The 18,538-nt window shown below is 43.2% G+C and overlaps 1 protein-coding gene across 3 annotated transcripts in view; it reads left to right on the forward strand.

Annotated features, from left to right (window-relative positions):
- Nucleotides 1–233: 233 nt before the first annotated feature.
- Nucleotides 234–18,538, forward strand: part of dnja1 (DnaJ homolog subfamily A member 1) — a 38,557-nt gene continuing 20,252 nt past the window's right edge. The window contains exons 1-7 of one of the 3 annotated variants that reach the window (XM_045722599.1): nucleotides 234–381; nucleotides 2,944–3,091; nucleotides 3,646–3,823; nucleotides 3,946–4,050; nucleotides 4,571–4,792; nucleotides 10,255–10,369; nucleotides 11,259–11,374. In XM_045722599.1, coding sequence (XP_045578555.1) covers nucleotides 2,960–3,091; nucleotides 3,646–3,823; nucleotides 3,946–4,050; nucleotides 4,571–4,792; nucleotides 10,255–10,369; nucleotides 11,259–11,374 — 868 coding nt within the window. In that variant the 5' untranslated portion in view covers nucleotides 234–381; nucleotides 2,944–2,959. 3 annotated transcript variants of the gene reach the window in all.

Raw genomic sequence — 18,538 nt, forward strand, 5'->3', positions numbered from 1 at the left:
TGTTCCACTGGACATCATAAGGTGAATGCACGAATTTGTAAGTCACTCTGGATAAGAGTGTCTGCTAAATGACGTAAATGTAACTGGAGAAAAAAAACCCCAGCTCCGACTGGAAAAAATCGTTTTCAACGGCAATCCACCTCGGAATCTCAAGTCGGAAACTCGGGCATCTTTCAATAGCTCCGACTTTCCGCCCTGAATATCACCGACATCATGGTTTGACCTCGTTTTTTCCCGAGTTGTCTTGAAAGCAGCACAAAAGTAGGCGGTGCAAGTAGAAGGTTCTGGAAGTTCATCGCCAGGACGAGAGGGGGGTCTAAGTTAAAAAAATATATATATAAAAAAAAAGTAATTTCTCTCTACGGACGTCTATTGTAACAGGTAGCTAATCGCAATATAATGGTGTTTTCATTCTGCAAAAAAGTAATGTTCCTAATTGGTAACAAACTACTAGCTAAGCTACTACTATCACTCTCAGCTAGGTCGGGGATTGCTAGCCAGCTAACGTTAGCCTAGCTAGCTACCAAACCTAGGTAAGTTACCTTGCTAGCTAACTTAACGTTATGTTGGATACTGGTAACTAGCTAGATTGGTCTCTTGTCCTTTAAGCGTTTAGTAAAATAATGTAGCTAACGCTCGACGCTAGCTAGCGCTTCTAGAGTATTGGCAAAGACAGTAACGTTAACGTTACAGTATGAAGATTGGCAGAAACTGCTTCTCCAATACGAGAGATCACCTCCTAGCCCTTGATCATGACACAGTTCCATTACTACTAGCCCTTGATTATTCCATTACACATACAAGAGTAATTAGAAGAATGCGTCTTCTGTACAGGGATGTTTTGTTAAACCCCGACGCTCGGTCTGAACACATCGCTTGCGGTACGGTTTTGGTAGCATGAGGATTTTATCTTTGATATCAGAGAGAAATAATAGCGCTTTTGTTTACGGACACAAGTCAATGGACTACCTGTGCTAATTAATTAGCTATCTTCGGCTCTGAACACCTAACGTGTTACCTGTGAGTAAACTGAAGACAAACGCCACTGTTTTTATTTATTTAACCTTTAATTTAACTAGGCAAGTCAGTTAAGAATAAATTCTTATTTACAATGACGGCCAAACCCGGACGTGCGCCGCCCTATGGGACTCCCAATCACGGCTGGATGTGATACGGCCTGGATTCGAACCAAGGACCGTAGTGACGCCTCTTGCACTGAGATGCAGTGTCTTAGACCGATGTGCCTCTCGGGAGCCCCAAATGTGTCACTGAAAAATACTGTCCTCTGCAATTGTGTTAAAAGTGTACAGTAATTGTTTTTAGCATTCGTGAAATTATTTTGTTGATTTGAAAGTAAAGGTATTTATATTTCTAGAACCATACCGCAATTGAGAATCGGTTCACGTTTAAATGGCACATTTGGCTGTTTTGGCTGAAAGAGCCAATTCGCCCTTTAAACAGAACATTTAAGATCCTTTATCTAAGGAGTAGTGTTAGGCACCTTTAGTCCAATATTGGGCTACCATAGCTGTATGGATATGTGCATAACTGCTACAGTAAGTGTATCTCTTTATTTAAAGATTCTTTCTTGCTGATGAAAGCCATATGTTTTGAAAGCCGTTTCCCAAGCGATGATTATTGATGTTAAAACACAGCGTCAGGATTGTAGTTCACATGAACCAGTCCTGGGCGAAGCTGACGGCTGAAAACTGTAGTGAGAAATCAAATGTTTGTGTTTAAAAAGAGTAATGTTAAAGTCACATTGCACATTTAGCAATGACAGAATGCATTTTAAACTTCACACACAGTAATACTTTTGTTTGACAATTTGACAATACAATTATTTGATCGATAGGAGAGGGGGGGGGAATATACTTGTTGTGCATTGAAAAGCACAAGTCAGAATTAATGGTAAGAAAGAAAATAAAGACGGCACTTCTATTTTACACCATAGCCTGCCAAATTTGCAAGATAATTTTTCTCATTTTGATTTTGGCACAAATGAATGTGGCATGGTCTTGCCCATGGATTGTTTCAGCATTGCCTCAATGAAGAGTTCAGTGTTTTGACTAGCCATGTGCACTTATAAGCCTGCTAGAGTTAGTGGCAGGTGGATGAGCAATAAATACTTTTGTAGGATGGATGAAGCTGGAATGTGAACCTAACTGAAGCTGGTTAGCTTTAGAAAACTAGAAAAATCTAGCTTGCTTTGTAGGACACCCCTCTGACCTGTTTCGCAAGCGTTCTCAGAGGTCTCACCATGTTGCGCTTCTGGGTTCAGAAACTCTGTGGTATTGGTTTGATCAGATGTTAAGAGCTAACCCCTCATGTTGAAATAAATGTTGCTGTTCACCAATTTTGTGGTTTCTAATGCTATCTGATTGGGGATTTCTATTGTCAAATTGCTGTGGTGGGGGAGGAAGTTGTCATACCAAGAAATGCAAATAATGTCATTAGTTCTGAGCGATTAACCAAAATGTTTTTTTTTTAAGCAACTAATTGACCAAGTTTAGGTTCAATTATTTGATTTTAATTTTGTTTTTCCTGTGAGAGTGCAATGCGCCATTTTTCTTGATCAGATCAAGCCCAACTGCAATGTTTCCAACAGGCCAATATTCTACATAGATTAGAACAGAAAATGTGGTAATTAACTGCAATGAACATAATCCATTGCGCGCCTACTTGTCCGGTCAGAGACGGAGAGAAGAGACAAGAACGCACGATCGAAAGGGATAGAGATTGATAGTTGGTATTCAGCAGTCGTAAAAGTATGCCATATTTACTTACTTTGAACTACTAAATAGTGATTTCGTCAGACTGCGTAAGACCCCCCCCCCAAAAAAAATGTGAAAACGTTATTTCTTTGTAATCGAGCCGGCACTATATGTCATACAGGAAGAGAAATGGACACTTGTGTGAACAGAATTTCTTTTTCTTCTGCAGTCTGTAACAAACAACAATGGTGAAGGAAACCGGCTTTTATGATATGTTGGGTGTTAAGCCCAATGCCACTCCAGATGAGCTGAAAAAGGCTTATCGTAAGCTGGCCTTGAAGTACCACCCTGACAAGAACCCTACGGAGGGGGAGAAAGTGAGTGGATGTATTCAGAAAACCACTTTGCATCCACGACAGTCACAGAGTACATTTTTCTGTACCACCTTAACTTTGCTGAGCTGTGTATGTTTATAAACAATCTGAGACTGCTTCTATGAATAGGTTCTGATTTATTACCAGTGGTTGAGTGGAGGAAAGTTATGCATGCCAGTGTAGCGGTATTAAGAACTTACAGTAAACTCACTCCACAGCTAGCTTGAAATGTCGCAGATGGAGCTATCCAATTGGTAAATTTTGTATAGCTCAAACGGTTTGCACATTATCGAGCGGGTGGTCACGTGTGTTGGCAAGGTAGAGGACCCTGGTTCAAGCCCAGTCAGAGGCAAGTTCAGGGAGGCAGCGATATGCTAATCCAGCACACTGATACTGGTTATGCAAGGTTATTTTAAGAGATGAATATGGAAAATACATAAATTGTTTCTACAGTTCTGTGAGACATTTCTAGTAAGTTGTTTAATATTTTTGAGTACTAGTTGAGATTTCTAGTAGTTTGTGCTTTGAGAATGGATAATTCATTTTTTTCTTCCCAGTTTAAGCAGATCTCTCAGGCATATGAGGTGCTATCGGACTCCCAGAAGAGAGAGGTGTACGACCGGGGTGGGGAGAAAGCCATAAAAGGAGGGGGCAGTGGCGGGGGTTTTGGATCCCCCATGGACATATTTGACATGTTCTTTGGAGGAGGTGGCCGAATGCACCGGGAGAGGAGAGGTAAAACAAAATAGTACAGAGGCAAATATTACCTTACACAGACGTCAGACTTCAAATTCTGGCCTTTGGTTTTCTGTGGTTCTTCTTAACATCTCTAAAGCTAATGTGCTCTCCAAACCTAGGAAAGAATGTTGTACATCAGCTCACAGTCTCTTTGGAAGACCTCTTCAATGGCGCCACGAGGAAACTTGCTGTCCAGAAGAATGTTATTTGCGATCGATGTGAAGGTGCTACATTACTACACATGTTACATTGTTGGTTAACCTTGGTCTTGATCAGTCCCTTATTAAAAGGGATGGATGAAAATGACCAGTGTAGTGACCCTAAAGTCATCAGGTTCAATAGCCCTGTGTGATCATGCATGGATTGGATGTCATTATACTTTGATGTAGTGAAATAAGGTTTTCACAAGATCACATTTATAAACAATTGACTGTTAGAGGGAGGTAAATGCCTCTGCTAGGATAAAACATTTCCGAGATCGTCATACGATGCCCAAACTGTATTGTTTGGTTCCATTTTTTGTTGTTGCTCTGATTATAAAATGCATACATAAATGTTCTTGCTTACCTCAAAGTACATTTTTACAGTGGATTGTTAAGCCACAGAATCGCAATCTGTTGACTAGCATTTACTGCCCTGTCAAACGCAGCATGCGGCATTCAGTTTAAAAGGTGATGTAATAATAGAATTATTGCTGCAAACGACGGGGGTGATATGGACTGACATGGCTGTGTTTTGGGGTAGGTCGCGGGGGAAGGAAGGGCTTGGTGGAGATGTGCATGTCCTGTCGGGGCACGGGCATGCAGGTGCGCCTCCACCAGCTGGGCCCGGGCATGGTGCAGCAGGTGTCCACTGTGTGTGGGGGCTGCCAGGGCCAGCGCATCAGCCACAAGGACCGCTGCAAGGCCTGCAGTGGACGCAAGATCCTGCGGCAGAAGAAGATCCTGGAGGTCCACATTGATAAAGGTGAGGCGGTTGATTAATTGTTGTCCATCAAGAGAAGCCTTTCCACAGCTTACAATTTACATATACTTGTTTCAATGTATTTTTTTGTGTAGCGACGGGGGGGGGGTTTGGTTAAGCATGTTGACACGGGATGCGCCATGGCCCTGGGCCCTGTTGACACCGTTAGTTGACAGACCAAGCTACCTGTGGATGAGAATGCTAGCAGAGCGACTGCCAATTTTCCAGGTAAAATTGTGAAGATTTTTTTACTCTATTTTGTGGCTGTAGGAGGTTTTAGACGTTTGTCCATTTAACCAGAGTTTTGGATGTCTGTTATGTGATACAACTTACATTTTCTTCACTTCTGGTCCTGGAGAGCTGCACAGCTAATACACCTGATTCATGTAGTCAAAATCTTGATTATTAGTTGGATCAGTATTTCTAGCGCTGGGCAGAGACAAAGGCATGCAACACACTGCAGTCTTCTAGGACCAGGAATGAAGAGCATTGTGATAAGATGACATAGGGAGTGACATATCAGTGCCTGATTTACACAATACAGGGCCAACGAAAACATACTGTGTGCTGGCTCACATATTTCCTTTTCACATTGTCCTTTCCAAAACCTTTCCAGGATCTGTGGTGGATCCTTAACCAGGCCAGCCCAGTATTAACCAGTCCAGCCCAGTAAAGCTCAGTTTGACCCTATAGTGTAGAATGGCAGTCAATTGACAAAATGCTGGCTACATACCAACTTGTGTACAAAACATTAGAAACACCGTCTTAATATTGAGTTGCACCCCTTTTGCTCTCAGAACAGCCTCAAGGTGTCGAAAGGGGATGCTGGTCCATGTTGACTCCAATGCTTCCCACAGTTGACAGTTTGGGTGGATGTCCTCGGGGTGGTGGATCATTCTTGATACACACGAAAAACCCAGCAGTATTGCAGTTATTGACACACTTAAACTGGTGTGCCTGGTGTACCCCGTCCAAAACCACTTAAATCTTTGTTTTGCTTGTTCACCCTCTGAATGGCAAACACACACAATCCATGTCTCGATTGTCTCAAAGCTTAAAAAATCCTTCTTAAACCTGTCTCATCCCCTTCATCTACACTGATTTGAAGTGGATTTAACAGGTGATGACATTTGTGATGACAAAAACAGGTGATGACAAATGTTCAGACCCCTTGACTTTTTTCACATTTTGTTACATTACAGCCTTATTCTAAAATGTATTAAATGAAAATGTTTCCTCAATCTACAAATAATACCCCATAATGACAAAAGTGAAAACATGTTTTTAGAAAGGTTTGCAAATGTATTAAAAATAAACAAAACCTTTATTTACATAAGTATTCAGACCCTTTGCTATGTGACTCAATTGAGCTCAGGTGCATCCTGTTTCCATTGATCATCGTTGATGTTTCTACAACTTGATTGGAGTCCACCTGTGGTAAATTCAATTGATTGGACATGATTTGGAAAGGCACACACCTGTCTATATAAGGTCCCACAGTTGACAGTGCATGTCAGAGACAACCAAGCCATGTGGTCGAAGGAATTGTCTGTAGAGCTCCGAGACAGGATTGTGTCGAGGCACAGATCTGGGGAAGGGTGCCAAAAAATGTCTGCAGCATTGAAGGTCCCCAAGAACACAGTGGCCTCCATTCTTAAATGGAAGAAGTTTGGAACCACCAAGACTCTTCCTAGAGCTGGCCGCCAGGCAAAACTGAGCAATTGGGGGAGGTGTCCAAGAACCCCATGGTCACTCTGACAGAGCTCCAGAGTTTCTCTGTGGAGATGGGAGAACCTTCCGGAAGGACAACCCTTTCTGCAGCACTACCAATCAGGCCTTTATGGTAGAGAGGCCAGAGGGAAGCCGCTCTTCAGTAATGCGATGCTCCCCATCCAACATGACAGAGCTTGAGGATCTGCAGAGAAGAATGGGAGAAACTCTCCAAATGCAGGTGTGCCAAGCTTGTAGCATCATACCCAAAAAGACTTGTCTGTAATTGCTGCTAAAGGTGCTTCAACAAAGTACTGTGTAAAGGGTCTGAATACTTATGAAAATGTGATTTCAATTTTTTTTTTTATACATTCCCCAAAATGTAAATTGTTTTTGCTTTGGGGAATTGTGTGTTGGGGGAAAACACTATTTAACCTGTTAGGGCTAGGGGGCAGTATTGACACGGCCGGATAAAAAACGTACCCGATTTTAATCTGGTTACTACTCCTGCCCAGTAACTAGAATATGCATATAATTATTGGCTTTGGATAGAAAACACCCTAAAGTTTCTAAAATTGTTTGAATGGTGTCTGTGAGTATAACAGAACTCATATGGCAGGCAAAAACCTGAGAAGATTCCAAACAGGAAGCGCCCTCTCTGACAAGTTGTTGTTCATCTTGGCTCTTTTTATTGAAGACTGAGGATCTTTGCCGTAACGTGACATTTCCTACGGCTCCCATAGGCTCTCAGAACCCGGGAAAGAGCTGAATGATATCGAGGCAGCCTCTGGCTGAAACACATTATCGCGTTTGGATAGTGGCTGGTCAGAGTACTCTGAGACTCACGCTCGTGCACGAGGGCACGAGATGTATTTATTTTCTCTCTCTTTGTACGTATACAGGCTTTCCCGGTCGGAATAGTATCGCTTTTTTACGAGAAAAATTGCATAAAAATTGATTTTAAACAGCGGTTGACATGCTTCGAAGTACGGTAATGGAATATTTAGAATTTTTTTGTCACGAAATGCGCCATGCTCGCCACCCTTATTTACCCTTTCGGATAGTGTCTTGAACGCACGAACAAAACGCCGCTGTTTGGATATAACAATGGATTCTTTGGGACCAAACCAACATTTTGTTATTGAAGTAGCAGTCCTGGGAGTGCATTCTGACGAAGAACACCAAAGGTAATCAAACTTTTCTAATAGTAAATCGGAGTTTGGTGAAGGCTAAACTTGCTGGGTGTCTAAATAGCTAGCCCTGTGATGCCGGGCTATCTACTTAGAATATTGCAAAATGTGCTTTCACCGAAAAGCTATTTTAAAATCGGACATATCGAGTGCATAGAGGAGTTCTGTATCTATAATTCTTAAAATAATTGTTATGCTTTTTGTGAACGTTTATCGTGAGTAATTTAGTAAATTCACCGGCAGTGTTCGGTGGGAATGCTAGTCACATGCTAATGTAAAAAGCTGGTTTTTGATATAAATATGAACTTGATTGAACAAAACATGCATGTATTGTATAACGTAATGTCCTAGGATTGTCATCTGATGAAGATCATCAAAGGTTAGTGCTGCATTTAGCTGTGGTTTGGGTTCATGTGACATTAGCTTGAAAAATGGGTGTCTGATTATTTCTGGCTGGGTACTCTGCTGACATAATCTAATGTTTTGTTTTCGTTGTAATGCCTTTTTGAAATCGGACAGTGTGGTTAGATTAACGAGAGTCTTGTCTTTAAAATGGTGTAAAATAGTCATATGTTTGAAAAATTGAAGTTTTTGCATTTTTGAGGTATTTGAATATCGCGCCACGGGATTACACTGGCTGTTGAGTAGGTTAATAATCAATTTTAGAATAAGGCTGTAATGTAACAAAATGTGGAAAGTCAAGGGTTTTGAATACTTTCCGAATGCACTGTCCGTTCACACACAGCTTAAAGGGCAACCCTGCCACTTTTCAACCTCCATTTTCATTTTTCTCCAGCACCATACAGGTAACTGCCAAAATAAAGGAAACACTTGAGTAAATGAGGGATTCAAACTGTATTGAAAGCAGGTGCTTCCACAGGGTGTGGTTCCTGAGTTAATTACACAATTAAAGCATCCCATCATGCTTAGGGTCATGTATAAAAATGCCCAGTTGCACATTATTTTTCCTACCATGGCTAGCAAAGATCTGTGTTTTTAAAAGACGGTTCTCAAAGGAGCATAGTGTGTCAGTCACCAGATCTCAATCCAATTGAACACTTATTGGAGATTCTGGAGCGGTGCTTGAGACGGCATTGCCACCACCATCAACAAAACAAGAAATTATGGAATATCTTATGAAAGAATGGTCTGGAACTCTGTCCCTGCAATAGAGTTCCTGTCACTTGTAGAAGCTAGGCCAAGGTACATTCAAGTTCTCTCATGTCACCCCGCTCCTCCGCTCTCTCCACTGGCTTCCAGTTGAAGCTCGCATCCGCTACAAGACCATGGTGATTGCCTACGGAGCTGTGAAGGGAACGGCACCTCCATACCTTCAGGCTCTGATCAGGCCCTACACCCAAACAAGGGCACTGCGTTCATCCACCACTGGCCTGCTGGCCCCCCTACCTCTGAGGAAGCACAGTTCCCGCTCAGCCCAGTCAAAACTGTTCGCTGCTCTGGCACCCCAATGGTGGAACAAGCTCCCTCACGACGCCAGGACAGCGGAGTCAATCACCACCTTCCGGAGACACCTGAAACCCCACCTCTTTAAGGAATACCTAGGATAGGATAAAGTAATCCTTCTAACCCCCCCTTAAAATATTTAGATGCACTATTGTAAAGTGGTTGTTCCACTGGATATCATAAGGTGAATGCACCATTTTGTAAGTCGCTCTGGATAAGAGCGTCTGCTAAATGACTTAAATGTAAAATGTAAATGTAAGCTGTTCTGGCGGCTCGGGTGGCCCAACGTCCTATTAAGACACTATGTTTGCGTTTTCTTTTATTTTGGTAGTTACCTGTATGTGAAAATGGTGTTTCTATGATCTGTAGTTAAAAAGTAAAAATAAATGTTTCTATAACATTGCAGGGTATGATTAAAAGTAATACAAACGTTAATTTTCAAAACCTACAAGTTTCTATCCAGAAGGAGGGTATTTTCTTGCTCCCCATGAACCTGTTTGAAAATCAATGTTAACTTTTGATGTCATCGGGTAGAACTTAAACTTTTTTTTCTACAAAATGTAGAAATGTGCTGTTTTCACATGTAGACACTGGTATTGTGCAAGAAATAATCAAAAGGGGTGGAATTGCCCTTTAAGAAAGATCACTCAGCAAGTTCACGTGGTGTATCCTTGAGTTGTGCTACTAAAATCTTTTGTGAATTTATCCAATGGACAGCCGTAGTGACATCCCCAGGACCTTTTCACATATGAATTTGGTACCCTGGAGCATTTTTGAGAATTCAACAAAATAAGGTTTGCTTTGACGACAATGGAAATTAACAGATTCCGGATATAATTTCTGTAACTAAGTTTCATGCGACAAGCACTACTGCATTACAGGGCCAGGTTTGGTTAGCACTTCGACATCTGCTTTATAGCGTGGATCTGGTTAACAAACGCTCCAGGATCCAAATAATCTAGGGATATGTGGAAGTACCCTAAATGTTTCAAGGCATGGTTGCGTGTCAACGGCGTTTACCAGATAATTCTGATCTGTCTTCTCTTAATGCAGTTAAATACGGGCCAGTTGAGTTAAATAAATCCTAATTTGTTGTTGCAGGTATGAAGGATGGACAGAAGCTAGTATTCCATGGGGAGGGAGATCAGGAGCCAGAACTAGAGCCTGGTGACATCATCATTGTCCTTGATCAGAGAGTCCATCCCGTCTTCACCAGGTAAAAGATGAAACCTCTCATGCCAGTACTTATTCACTAACAGCCTCAACCCTATGTCTATATCACATTGTCTAATTGGACCAACAAATGTGTTTGTGCACACATTTGGCAGTTCCATTGTTCTACTCAAGACTTTTTATATTCTTCAGTATTGTATTGGTCTGTATTCTGTACTAGCCTATAGACCCCTTTCTGTGTTTGCAAACATTGCCGCATGAGGGCGATGCGTGGAAGTTGGTGGCAGAACAAGGGGGAGTTCTTATAGAATGCCAGCAAAAAAGCCTCTATGTACATGTTGCTTATGAGTGCATTCCACACTACTTTTGGATTATAATAGGATATTAAGGCATGTATGAATGTCCTGCTTAATATAATGTTTGTCATCATCACAAATCAACTGCATTATACTTACACTTCAACCAGTAAAATGTCTCTCTGGCTAGCTTTTGCTTCAGCCTATATCAATGAGGGTTGGCATTCTAGCTAACAACAGTGGATCAAAGTTATTTAGCAAAAATCACAACCAAATATAATCTTAGCAACTGTTCAAGCAAGGATCCAAACATCATTGTAAGCGTATTTGAACACCAAAAAGTGATTTGTTTAGCAGTAATAAAAATGTAAATCTAGGCTGTTGAATGGGCACAGATGGCGATGGCTTTCTTAATGCTCCAAGAGTCGCACGCATCTCTGTGACGTCAGTGTGTCGTGTACTGGAAAAAAGGTCTATGCATCCAGGCATGTAGCAAAATGAAAATTTGGCCAATTCAACAACAAAAAAATCCCCATTGAGAGCCAATCAGTTCTTGAATTTCACTTCCTGAATTGAAATGCAATCGATCGCAGCCCAGTTGGCTTTGATTGGTATTGACTGTGCTCTATTCTACAGGCAAGGAGAAAATCTGACCATGACTATGGAGCTGCAGCTGGTGGAGGCCCTGTGTGGTTTCCAGAAGCCTGTTCAAACTCTGGACAACCGAAGCCTCCTCATCACCTGCCACCCAGGTACACTTCCATACATGAAGGGAACTCAAATGCGCCAGCCGTATGGTTAGTGAGAAAGTGCATATTGCAAATGTACGGTCCCTTACTAGACGTCCGACTACGTCCGATAAATCAGCGGATGGCGTCGGGCCGCTCACCGGGGCCGGATCTTCCGGGAAGTCATCGAACGGAGTCTCTCGGACCTTCGGTTTCCGTTTAATAAAATGTTCAAATTTTGGTCATTTCTGTCCAGTTCCGGATTATTCCACAGGAGGGCGAATGAATCATATTGCAAATGTAACAGTCATCACCAATCACGACGCGGCTTTTTCTCCTAAACGGAAAAGACTTTGAAGACGAAACTCGGTGAGCGTGGGTTTGGCATAATGGGCAGTTGGCCCTGAACAGGATGGAGTCGAGGCCTCGACGCTTTTCGAGTTAAGGCCGTTTTTCTGGGATTGAAAGTCAAACATGAAAATAGAGTGCTGATTTGACCGCTTCACATCAAAGTACATGAGCCTACGGTGTCAGGAAAAAAAGAACCACGCATTTACCAATGGTCATTTCAGAGAAATTGTACAATGGCACATTGGTGATATTCAAAAATAGGAGTTTTTTTTTCCAAAAAAGTTACAGATCCAGTTGCAGCGTGTTCAGATGAGTCCGTTAAGGTGGGTTTCGGAGCTCTGTGAGAGTTCTTAACCTCTATGGGCTAGGTGGGACGCTAGCGTCCCACCCGTGGTGCACTCCATCAACAGCAGGTGCATTTCAAGAGCGGCAAATTTGAATCCAAATAAATGTCAAAATTCAAATTTTTCAAACATACAACTATTTTACACCCTTTGAAAGATAAACATCTCCTTAATCTAACCACGTTTTACGATTTCAAAAAGGTTTTACGGCGAAAGCATAAATTTAGAGTATGTTAGGACAGTACATTTACAAGAGTTGTGTGTAATGTTTTGTCAATTCAAAGACAGGGTCACCAAAACCATAAAACCAGCTAAAATGATGCACTAACCTTTTACAATCTCCATCAGATGACACTCCTAGGACATTATGTTAGACAATGCATGCATTTTTAGTTCTATCAAGTTCATATTTATATCCAAAAACAGCGTTTTACTATGGCATTGATGTTGAGGAAATCGTTTCCCTCCAATAACCGGCAGTCAAGTCAACACCACAAATTAAATAATTAAAATTAGAAAACATTGGTAAAATATTATATTGTCATTTAAAGAATTATAGATTTACATCTCTTGAACGCAATCAACTTGCCAGATTTAAAAATAACCTTACTGGGAAATCACACTTTGCAATAATCTGAGCACTGCGCCCAGAAAAATAGACGTCATGTTGGGGAGATCTAAAATCGAAAATACTATGTAAATAATCCATTACCTTTGATTCTCTTCATCAGATGTCACTTCCAGGTATCACAGGTCCATAACGAATGTAGTTTTGTTCAAAAAAGCTCATCATTTATGTCCAAAAATCTCCGTCTTGTTAGCACATGATCTAAGCCAGCCGGACTTCTCGTCATGAACGAGGGGAAAAAATATATTTACGTTCGTTCAAACATGTCAAACGTTGTATAGCATAAATCATTAGGGCCTTTTTTAACCAGAACATGAATAATATTCAAGGTGGACGAATGCATACTCTTTTATAACGTATTGGAACGAGGGTACCCAACATGAACTCGCGCGCCAGGTGTCTAATGGGCCATCATCGTTCCATGGCTCTTGTTCGGTCAGATCTCCCTCCAGAAGACTCAAAACACTTTGTAAAGGCTGGTGACATCTAGTGGAAGCAATAGGAAGTGCCAAAATATTCCTCAGCCCCTGTGTTTTTCAATGGGATAGGTTTAAAGGTAATACAACACATCAGGTATCCACTTCCTGTCAGAAAATGTCTCAGGGTTTTGCCTGCCAAATGAGTTCTGTTATACTCACAGACACCATTCAAACAGTTTTAGAAACTTTAGGGTGTTTTCTATCCATATATAATAAGTCTATGCATATTCTAGTTACTGGGTAGGATTAGTAACCAGATTAAATCGGGTACATTTTTTTTTATCCAGCCGTGCAAATACTGCCCCCTAGCCCTAACAGGTTAACATAGACTTAACTCAATATTCTATAAGAGCCTAACGTTCAGCTTCCTGTGTCAACCAGAAGTGCCTTAAAATGGTGTCAGGGGCTGTTTTTGAAGGGTTAAAAAGGTCAGATCTTTCCACAACTTCATATGTGTGACTAGGCAACCCTCTTGAACTGTAAATCAGTAATTTATCCCATCAGATGTCAAAGGAAAGCTCTCTCTCTCACACACACACACACAGCAAGGATGGAGTGACACAGTGCGGTGCTTAAAGACACAAAGAGCCTGCAATGGCATTACCATTATCTCTAGGCTGTGCTGAGTTCAATGAGACGCCCCGCTTGACCGTAGCTCGCTTGGTCTGAGAGAGAGAACCGTTAGGGTTAGAAGCACAATTCGACCTCGGGAGCGTTCCTGAGGTCCTCCCGATCTGTGCAAGCCTAACCTTGACCCTGTGGCATTAACCCTTCACAGTGAAAAGGTGTTTAGATCAAACAGTGTGCATTGACTTCTCTCCCCATAGGAATACATTGACTATTCTCCTAAATTCAACCTGAAGCCTATGTGGGTTATGAATGCCTTATGAACCTGTCTTCTATAACAATCCATCAGGCTACTGTGAGGTCTACCTGTGTCGATTCTAAGGTTCCTGGAGCAACCGGAAGTTGTTAAAATCACCCTAAAGCCATTGTAATATAACCAACCTGCAGAATGTGAAAATCACGCAACTCAACCCTGTCATTCAGTTAATTCTTAAGGTAGAGGCTTCATATTCAGGATTCTGTTTATGCCTACCCCAAAGACAACGTGTGTCGAGTATAAGCTTCCTGTGACAACCGGAAGTGCCTTAAATAGGGGTCACTGTAGCTGTTTTGAAGGGTTAAAAAAGTCACTTCTTTCCAATGTGTGACTAGGTAACCCTCATGAACTGTAAATCAGTCATTTTCCCCATCAGATTTGCAAAAAAAAACACACACACACACACACACACACACACACACACACAGCTAGGCCATAGGGACACAGTGTGGGGCTTAGAGGCTTATACCGCCTTCAATAGTTACTTTCGTTTGAACGATTCAAGAACCGTCAGACCTAGACCTTAGAAACCTGTTCTAGAGCTCATGTCGATAGTGCACGGTGAGTTATGTGGCTCTAGAATGTTCTCAGACCGAGAAACAGCCTCGTGCATTTGCAATATGTTCAATTCATTTTGAATATCACGGACATGGCGACATGTAGAAATGTCCCAGAGTCGCAAGACTAGGTGCATTGAAACCGCCTCGGCCCATAGAGACGGACCCCAATGTCTCTGTCCCCGTAGTAACGCCCTGAAAAAGTGGATTTTCAGCACCAATTAAGGCCATTGCTCGCGCACCGAATGACCTATCGAGCCGAAACTTGGGATTCGGGGTCGCCTCACATAGGCCTACACATAATGTCAGAGTTGGACCCGCAGCTAGAACGTAACTATGTGTTTTGTTTTTTCATGGTTAAAACTGAAGGCGCTGTGAATTATGGGCCGGCTCTGACATGTGATAGTTGTCTTCTATACGAGTTGGAAAAAGTGGATTTGGTGTCAGATGGTATCAGTTTGGTGTCAGAATGACATCTAATTGACTGATGGACGCTGACTTGCTGGGTGACTAGCGATGGAGAGGAACCACAGTCACTGCACGGCCATCCCCAGTTCATCGGGACAGTCAATTATGCATTTCTGCAGTATTTTTGAGCATGCCTAAATTTGTGATGCTAAATGCCCATTGAATCATATTGCAAATGTAACGCGCATTTGCAATATGATTCAACAGCAAAAAATATCACCAAAGGATGAAATCACCACAATGAGCGATGCAGAGGAACCACAGTCACTACAGGGCCATCCCGAGATCATCGGGCCAGTCAATTATGCATTCTGAGCATGTCAAATTCGTTAAAAGCAACAGAGTCCCACTTCTCCCTCATCTCATACATGACAAGTAGACCATCTACGTTGATTCATGGCTTAACATAGGGCTATATATCATTTGGGCAGTATAAATGCCATTTGGACCATGGTTCACTGACTTTTGGGTTTGGAAACCGACTTCCTATGATCGTACATGGCAAACGGACAAACATCCTGATTTGGCACATTCAATACTTGCATACATGTATAATTGACAAAAAAAGAATTGGACATTTCATTTGCACATTTCTAATGGCATTTGTCAAAAAAAAGAAAAATGTCACTTTTGACTTCCTATGAAATCATATTCCAAATGCACAAAACATATGCCTTATGCACAAGCAAAAACAACCCAAAAAACGACGTCAATAAAATACGTCATAAGCATGTTCATACAGCTCTTATACATGTGTAATTGACATAAAAATATAAAAAAAATTGAAAAACGGTCCAGAAACCACTTTTTTAAGGGGGTGATAAGTTTTCCCAAAAAAATTCATTTTATCAAAATCTGACCCTTGGGGGTTGACTTGTGTATCATTTGCAATATGAAAATCCACGGTGGAGCGTGCTCGCCATCTAATGGATTTTTGGGGTGTTACATTTACATTTTTTACATTTACGTCATTTAGCAGACGCTCTTATCCAGAGCGACTTACAAATTGGTGCATTCACCTTATGATATCCAGTGGAACAACCAATTTACAAGAGTACATCTATATCTTTTTTTTGGGGGGGGGTTAGAAGGATTACTATAGCCTATCCCAGGTATTCCTTAAAGAGGTGGGGTTTCAGGTGTCTACGGAAGGTGGTGATTGACTCCACTGTCCTGGCGTCGTAAGGGAGCTTGTTCCACCATTGGGGTGCCAGGGCAGCGAACAGTTTTGACTGGGCTGAGCGGGAACTGTGCTTCCGCAAAGGTAGGGGGGCCAGCAGGCCAGAGGTGGATGAACGCAGTGCCCTTGTTTGGGTGTAGGGCCTGATCAGAGCCTGAAGGTACGGAGGTGCCGTTCCCCTCACAGCTCCGTAGGCAAGCACCATGGTCTTGTAGCAGATGCGAGCTTCAACTGGAAGCCAGTGGAGTGTGCGGAGGAGCGGGGTGACGTGAGAGAACTTGGGAAGGTTGAACACCAGACGGGCTGCGGCGTTCTGGATGAGTTGTAGGGGTTTAATGGCACAGACAGGGAGCCCCACCAACAGGGAGTTGCAGTAATCCAGACGGGAGATGACAAGTGCCTGGATTAGGACCTGCGCCGCTTCCTGTGTAAGGCAGGGTCGTACTCTGCGAATGTTGTATAGCATGAACCTACAGGATCGGGTCACCGCCTTGATGTTAGTGGAGAACGACAGGGTGTTGTCCAGGGTCACGCCGAGGCTCTTAGCACTTTGGGAGGAGGACACAATGGAGTTGTCCACCATGATGGCGAGATCATGGAAAGGGCAGTCCTTCCCCGGGAGGAAGAGCAGCTCCGTCTTGCCGAGGTTCAGCTTGAGGTGGTGATCCGTCATCCACACTGATATGTCTGCCAGACATGCAAAAATGCGATTCGCCACCTGGTTATCAGAAGGGGGAAAGGAGAAGATTAATTGTGTGTCGTCTGCGTAGCAATGATAGGAGAGACCATGTGAGGATATGACAGAGCCAAGTGACTTGGTGTATAGCGAGAATAGGAGAGGGCCTAGAACTGAGCCCTGGGGGACACCAGTGGTGAGAGCACGTGGTGTGGAGACGGATTCACGCCACGCCACCTGGTAGGAGTGACCTGTCGGGTAGAACGCAATCCAAGAGTGAGCCGCGCCGGAGATACCCAACTCGGAGAGGGTGGAGAGGAGGATCTGATGGTTCACAGTATCAAAGGCAGCAGATAGGTCTAGAAGGATGAGAGCAGAGGAGAGAGAGTTAGCTTTAGCAGTGCGGAGAGCCTCCGTGACACAGAGAAGAGCAGTCTCAGTTGAATGACCAGCCTTGAAACCTGACTGATTAGGATTGAGAAGGTCATTCTGACAGAGATAGCAGGAGAGCTGGCCAAGGACGGCACGTTCAAGAGTTTTGGAGAGAAAAGAAAGAAGGGATACTGGTCTGTAGTTGTTGACATCGGAGTGATCGAGTGTAGATTTTTTGAGAAGGGGTGCAACTCTCGCTCTCTTGAAGACGGAAGGGACGTAGCCAGCGGTCAAGGATGAGTTGATGAGCGAGGTGAGGTAAGGGAGAAGGTCTCCGGAAATGGTCTGGAGAAGAGAGGAGGGGATAGGGTCAAGCGGGCAGGTTGTTGGGCGGCCGGCCGTCACAAGACGCAAGATTTCATCTGGAGAGAGAGGGGAGAAAGAGGTCAAAGCATAGGGTAGGGCAATGTGAGCAGGACCAGCGGTGTCGTTTGACTTAACAAACGAGGATCGGATGTCGTCGACCTTCTTTTCAAAATGGTTGACAAAGTCATCCGCAGAGAGGGAGGAGGGGGGGAGGAGGATTCAGGAGGGAGGAGAAGGTGGCAAAGAGCTTCCTAGGGTTAGAGGCAGATGCTTGGAAGTTGGAGTGGTAGAAAGTGGCTTTAGCAGGTGAAACGGAGGAGGAAAATGTAGAGAGGAGGGAGTGAAAAGATGCCAGGTCCGCAGGGAGGCTAGTTTTCCTCAATTTCCGCTCGGCTGCCCGGAGCCCTGTTCTGTGAGCTCGCAATGAGTCGTCAAGCCACGGAGCAGGAGGGGAGGACCGAGCCGGTTGGGAGGATAGGGGACATAGAGAGTCAAAGGATGCAGAAAGGGAGGAGAGGAGGGTTGAGGAGGTAGAATCAGATTGGTTGGAGAAGGATTGAGCAGAGGGAAGAGATGATAGGATGGAAGAGGAGAGAGTAGCAGGAGAGAGAGAGCGACGGTTGCGACGGCGCAATACCATCTGAGTAGGGGCAGAGTCAGTAGTGTTGAAGGAGAGCGAGAGGGAAAAAGATACAAGGTAGTGATTGGCGACTTGGAGGGGAGTTGCAGTGAGATTAGTAGTAGAAGAACAGCATCTAGTGAAGATGAGGTCAAGCGTATTGCCTGCCTTGTGAGTAGGGGGGGGCAGTGAGAGGGTGAGGTCAAAAGTGGAGAGGAGTGGAAAGAAGGAGGCAGAGAGAAATGAGTCAAAGGTAGACGTAGGG

Source organism: Salmo salar, chromosome ssa08, assembly GCF_905237065.1.
Source record: "Salmo salar chromosome ssa08, Ssal_v3.1, whole genome shotgun sequence".
Classification (NCBI taxonomy): domain Eukaryota; kingdom Metazoa; phylum Chordata; class Actinopteri; order Salmoniformes; family Salmonidae; genus Salmo; species Salmo salar.